Below are 5,650 nucleotides of genomic sequence, written 5' to 3' on the forward strand. Positions count from 1 at the left end.
CCTCAAGCCAAAGCAGGAGCCCAGCTCTGCCGACCCTGCAGCACTTCTTCCTGCAAACACAAAGCCCCAAGAAGCCACCGCCTCCGAGGACACGGGGACCCTCACTCCCCCAGGCTTTGGGGGAAGCCACTCCTGCCCCACAAGAATCAAGTGCTGCAGCTCAGCACTGCTCTTACCCACAGCAATGCTCGGGGCCCCCAGCACAGCCCCACTGTCCATATGCAGTAACAAACGCACTCCAAACCCCGGTAGCTTTTGTAAAGGTTTATAGTCCTCTGCAATGATTGCATGATACATTTCTCCCCCGTGATGCAGCCCTGGGAGCAGCCGGGCTCTGCTGCCCGACCCAACTCGCCGCAGACATCAAATGCACTTTCAAACATCTCCATTTAATATTTACATTCAAGCAATTAATAATTGGAAGCTTATAGTTTAGACATTTCTAATAGCAGCAATTTCTATAATAGCTCGTTTAGCTTTAGATAACGATTTTTTTTCTTTTTTTTTTTGCACATAGAAACACCACATGTGTACAGTATCAAAAAATATATACCAGGGATGGTCCTGCGGGGTGTGGGAGGGGGGTACGAGACTAACAAATGCCAAATGGTTAAAAAGGAGAACAGAAAATAGTCGTCTGATATAGTTTATAAGGTGATCTAGGGACTCCATAAATCTAGGCTTTATATTTCATTATATAAATACCTACAAATAAATATATTAGCACAGTCGGAGGGCGACCAGCCTTCAGCTCAAACAATACATTTCAAGAACACCACGTACAAACGGGAGCAAGAATCACTCGACAAGTTAGCACTGTTAAAATATAATACTATAACTCTGAGTAACCGCCCGGCCCCGGCCCCACAGCGCCCGGGGCAGCCCCATAGCGCCTGCAGTGGGAGCAGCAGCAGTGGGCACCGTGTGGGGCAGTGCTGGGCCCCACGTCCCGCAGTGACCGGGGCAGGGGGTGCCATCCCACGTGGGCTCTGTGCAGGGGGCACCGTTGGGGCCGTGCTCCCATGGGGAGCAGCCACCTCACACCGTCACATACTCCTTGAAGGTGACGGTCAGGCAGTTCGCGGTCACGTCTGTGATAATTATATTCCCAAAGAAGGGCTTGAACTCCTGCAGGCCTTCGGCCTCCTCCTCCTCCTCCTCGGCCGCCTGCTGGGGCGGCTGCGGGGGCTCTGGGGGCGGCTGCTCGGCCGGCACCGGCGGCTCCTCCGGCTTCACCTGTGCCAGGGCCGCCTCGCCCTCCGCCCGCGGCTTGATGCAGCGCAAGTCTATGGGCTCGTCCAGGTCTGAGTCCAGCAGGATGACCTCGGGCTGGGCGGGCAGCTCCGGCCGCTCGGGGCCGAGGCAGGTGGGGGCACTGATGCTGCGCGACGTCAGGCGCTTCTTGCCCGGCTCACGGTCCCCGTGTGGCTCAGACAGGCAGCGCTTGCGTGCACTGGGGCTGGAGAGGTTCAGTCCCATGGAGGACGGGCTGTGCTCGGGCCCAGGGCTCAGTGACCAGGGCACGAGGTCCGGCTTGGTGGTGAGCTGTAGTGGCTGCTCGGCCACGGGCAGGGGCAGCTCCTTGCCTGGGGAGGGCTTCCTGGGCCCCTCCTGCAGCTCAGCAGGGGGCTGCCTGCTCTCCCCCTCCGCAGCACTCAGGCCATTGCTGCCCACCGCCCTCTCCTCCCCCGGCTTCCTCCAAACCTCCAGCTTTTCCTCCCCACCCTTCTTAGGAGTCCTCTCCTCCGGTGCCCGCTTCCGGGGCGGCTCCCCAGACTTGATCTTCACCGCCTGCATGCCGTTCTCCATGTACTTGCTCATGACGATCACAATGCGCCCGTTCTTGTTTTTGTTCTTGACGATCTTCATCTTGCCCCCAAGGCCGTTGCTGGTGACCCTGTCCCGAGGAGGGGGCCCGGTGCCACTGGACAGGTTCTTCTCGGCCCCGTTCTTGCTCTCAGGGGCAAGGTTCTTGACCGGGCCCAGCAGGTTCTTGGCCGCACCGTGCGCCCACTTGTCCGGGTGCGCGCCCAGGGGGCTCTTAGTGCTCTCCAAGCATGCCTGGCCCTGCGGCTCCTTGCTGCTGGGATGGTAGTGGGGCTCGTACATCTTGGGGTCGGGCTGGTAGTGGTGGTGCTTCTTGCTGTTGAGCTGGTAGTAGTACTTGCCCTTGCTGTGGGACTGGTGCTTGACGCCGCTCTCCTTGCCGTTGGGCTGGTACTGGTGGTGCTTCTTGCTGTTGAGCTCATACTGGTGCTGCTGGCTCTTGCTGGAGGGGCCGAGGTCCAGCTTCGGCCGGGTGTCCACAGTGGGGTCCTGCAGCCCCGTCAGGATGTTGGAGCGGCGGGCGAAGGAGGGCAGCTGCAACACAAAGCCGAGGGCTGAGCCGGGCCGGGCTCCGCTGCAGGTGCCACCCCCGGCACAGCACAGCCCAACCCGCTCCCACTTCCAGGCCCCGCATTGCTCCAGATTAATGAAGCAATGAAAAGAAGAAAAGCCCCCTTCAATCAGCTGCCTGGGAACAGAGACCGGCCGGGACGAGCAGCCTGCTAATGCCGCCCGGCCACGCTCTGCCCCGCGCCCGGGGGCTGTGCCATGAGCTCAGCACCGGGGATGGATCCGTCCCCTGGGCGCTGCACACAGCTCCTCTACATGATGAAACCCATGGAAAGGAAAGCAGCCCCCGGGGACGCACTCCCCCGTGCCTTTACCTGCACCACGAGCGGCTTCGGCTTGGGGCCTCGCTTGCGGTATCCCATCAGCTGCTCCTGCCTCTCCCTGCGGGAACACAGCGTCACGGCGAGGCTGCAACACCCCCCCCCCAACCCACACACACACACGCCGTGCCCCCCACCCCGTGCTGCCAAGGTCGGGGTGTTGGGGCAGGGGGGGAAGGGGCCGGAGCCGCAGGTGCGGGGCTGCGGGAAGGGATCCCGCAGGAGGGCTGCGGCAAGGACGTGCCCGCGGGACGGCTTCTCCCCCCCCCCGCAGCGAGGGGTGAAGTTTACAGTTTGCGCCAAAACGCTACAGGAAATAAACGCACGGAAACGAGAGGGGGGGGGGGGGGAAATAAATAAAAAAAAAAAAGCAGAAGAAGGGAGAGGGAAAAAAAAAAAAAAGCAGCAGTCGGAGCGCAGCAGCAGCACCGCCTCCTCCACCCCGAGCCATCAAATCCCCGCGCGGGCAGCAGCCGAGCGCGGCGTGGGGGGGGACAACGGCGCGGGGACCGCGCACCGGAGGCGTCTCCCGACCCCTCGCCCCGCACCCGCCTCCCCCCCCTTCCCCCCTCTCCCCGGGGCCGCCCCCTCGGGTCCGTCCCGCGCCCTCCGCCCGTCCCTCCGCGGCCCCCCCGGGCTGCGAGCGGCCCCGTGACGCATCTACAATTGCACGGGCGGGCACGGGGCCGGGCGCCCGCCGCTCACCTGTTCTGGAAGGCGATCAGCAGCCGGGGGTCCAGGATGTTCTCCTCCGGCTCCCACGTGTTATACCTTTGCGGAGGGGACGGGGGCAGCCGTCAGGCGGGGGCCGGGCGCGGTGCAGGGGTCGGGGCCGATCTCGCCGGTCGCCCCGGGCCCGCTCCGCGGATCGCGGCCGGGGTTCGGTCCCGCGGGAGGGGGATGGGCGGGGGAGGGGGGGGGGGTGGTTAGGGGCGCCGGGGACAGGACTGTTTATTTAGCGCAGTTATTATTCCGGAGGAATTCTAAGCATGTCATGATGAAATTTTCCAAATCCCCTTTCCCGAACCCATTAAAGCGGCCCCGACGCGGAGGAGGGACCCGACCGCGGGGTCCGACGCGCGGGGGCCCCCTCCCCGCCCCCCCCCAGGGCTCTGTCACGCAGCCCCGAGCGCTCCGTGGCCGCACCGCCCGCTGCCATCCCGGTCCGATCCGCGGGGCCGCGCGGTTTTATTTTAACGCTTATTCCCCCCCCCCTTTCCCCAACCCTTCCCGCCCCCACTCCCAACCTTCCCCCTCCGCCCCCCATAACCCCCCCTCTCGGTTCTGCAATATGGAGCCCGGCTCCCGAGGAGGGAAAGGGGGAAGGAGCCATTTTCTGGTGCACATCAGCCGCCGCCTCCCGCCTCGCTCCGCTCCCTCCGCCGCCCGCCCGAGCCCCGCCGGGGCGCCCCGCAGCCGCTCCCCCCCGCGCCCCCCGTTCGGTACTCACTTGGGCGACCACCCCCTCCATTTCACCAGGTACTCCACTCTGCCCTGCGGAGCGCGGGAGGCAAAGACACGGCGTCAGCGGGACCCGCCGCCCGCCCGCGGCCCCCTCCCTGCCTCCCTGCCTCCCTGCCTCTCCTTCCCCCCGCACCTTTCGGATCCGCTTCTTCTCGATGCTCTCCACGGCGAAGACGTGCTCGCCCACCGCCGGCAGCTCCATGCTGCGCTCGGGAGGGGCCGAGCCGGCCGTCCTCGCTGCCCGCTGCGGCCGAGCGGGGCTCGGGCTCCGGCAGCTCCCGCCGCCGAACCGACAGACACTGCGCGGCGGCCGCGGCACCGCAACCCATGCAAATCCCGGAGCGAGACGTCAGGGAGGCGGTGCCTCCCGGGCCCGGCTGCCCGTCAACGGCGGGGCCGGGGGATTGGCGCAGCGCTGCCGGGGAGCGAGGCGGGGAGGGGGGGGTGGAAGGGGCGGGAGGGGGGGGGGGTGTGGGAGGACGACACACACGCGAACGGCCCGGCCCCCGCCCCACGCGTGACTCAGCACGGCCCCGCGGGGAGGGGGGAACGGACGGCCCCGCGGGCAGGTGCGCGGACGGGGGCAACGGCGGAGCCGGAGGTGCGGAACCCGCCCCGAGGATGCGCGGGGCCCACGCGTGGGGAGTGTAGACCTCGGGAAGGCTCCGCGCTGCCGTGGGCTGCCCCGCATTGCGCGGGCCCACCGCCTCTTCCTCCCGTGGTCCCGGGACTCGCTGCGGTCGGGGGCACCGAGCTGTTTTCCACACCCCTTCCCCCGGTTTGCGGGGTGACCCCGGGTCCGGTGCCGCGTTCCCCCCGCCCGGTGCCGCAAGCCGCAACCGGCGGCGGCGTGCGGGGCTCCCCCAGCTCGCGTGAGCCGATGGAGGGCGGCGTAGGGCTCCCTCCACGCGAGGCGGTCGGGCCCACGCGTGGCCGTGCCGCGGGGCGGGGATCCCGGCTCCTCCCCGCCCGGTGCGCGGTGGGAGCCGCGGCGGTGCGGGAGTGAGCTCTCTCGGGCAGGTGGAGGATGACGGGCCGGGCGGCTGTGGGACACGGCACGCGTGGGCCTCCCCGCTTTTCCTCGCTCCGCGCCCAAGGGACCACGGTCCGGGTCCCGCAGCCCCGTGCCCCCGCCGTTCCCGGTAACTTCAGTCCGAAGGGGCCGGGCCCGAACGGCTCCGGAGCGGCTCCGCTGCCAAAGGTCCGGCAGCGCCTCGAGGGGGTCCCCGTACCCTCCAGGCTCTCCTTCCCACCCTCCCTTCCCCCCCGTTGGCAGCTGCCGGCGGCCTTCGGGGCCCGGCCCGGCCCGGGGGTGCGGGGCACAGCGGAGGCAGCGCTGAATGTCACCGCGTCGGGGACCATAACAAAGACGCAGCCGCCGAGATCGTAGAGCCGAGCCAATAAAAAGCAAACTGATATTACAATTTTGATTTCCCTGGAGGGCCGAAGGGGCTTAATGTAAGAATTAT

At 66.5% G+C, this 5,650-nt stretch overlaps 1 protein-coding gene across 1 annotated transcript; it reads right to left on the reverse strand.

The window, feature by feature from the left end:
* Window positions 1-249: 249 nt before the first annotated feature.
* On the reverse strand, window positions 250-4,494 carry CBX4 (chromobox 4). Its single transcript, XM_065735348.1, has 5 exons — window positions 4,315-4,494; window positions 4,168-4,211; window positions 3,423-3,488; window positions 2,712-2,778; window positions 250-2,361 (listed from the first exon to the last, which is right to left on the reverse strand). The coding sequence occupies exons 1-5, from the start codon at window positions 4,381-4,383 to the stop codon at window positions 1,039-1,041; spliced, it is 1,569 nt and encodes a 522-aa protein (XP_065591420.1). The 5' UTR covers window positions 4,384-4,494; the 3' UTR covers window positions 250-1,038.
* Window positions 4,495-5,650: the final 1,156 nt, after the last annotated feature.

This window comes from Cyrtonyx montezumae, unplaced genomic scaffold (assembly GCF_038088225.1).
Source record: "Cyrtonyx montezumae isolate F1298 unplaced genomic scaffold, pur_monq_1.0 scaffold_19, whole genome shotgun sequence".
In the NCBI taxonomy this organism is placed as follows: domain Eukaryota; kingdom Metazoa; phylum Chordata; class Aves; order Galliformes; family Odontophoridae; genus Cyrtonyx; species Cyrtonyx montezumae.

What these genes read in the sequence shown, in the direction of transcription:
- CBX4 (XM_065735348.1), bottom strand. Translation starts at nt 4,383, where the DNA reads ATGGAGCTGCCGGCGGTGGGCGAGCACGTCTTCGCCGTGGAGAGCATC. An exon ending in CTGATCGCCTTCCAGAACAG is followed by an intron (nt 2,779 to 3,422) that starts GTGAGCGGCGGG and finishes GTGTTCCCGCAG; the next exon opens with GGAGAGGCAGGAGCAGCTGA. An exon ending in CGAAGCCGCTCGTGGTGCAG is followed by an intron (nt 2,362 to 2,711) that starts GTAAAGGCACGG and finishes TTTGTGTTGCAG; the next exon opens with CTGCCCTCCTTCGCCCGCCG.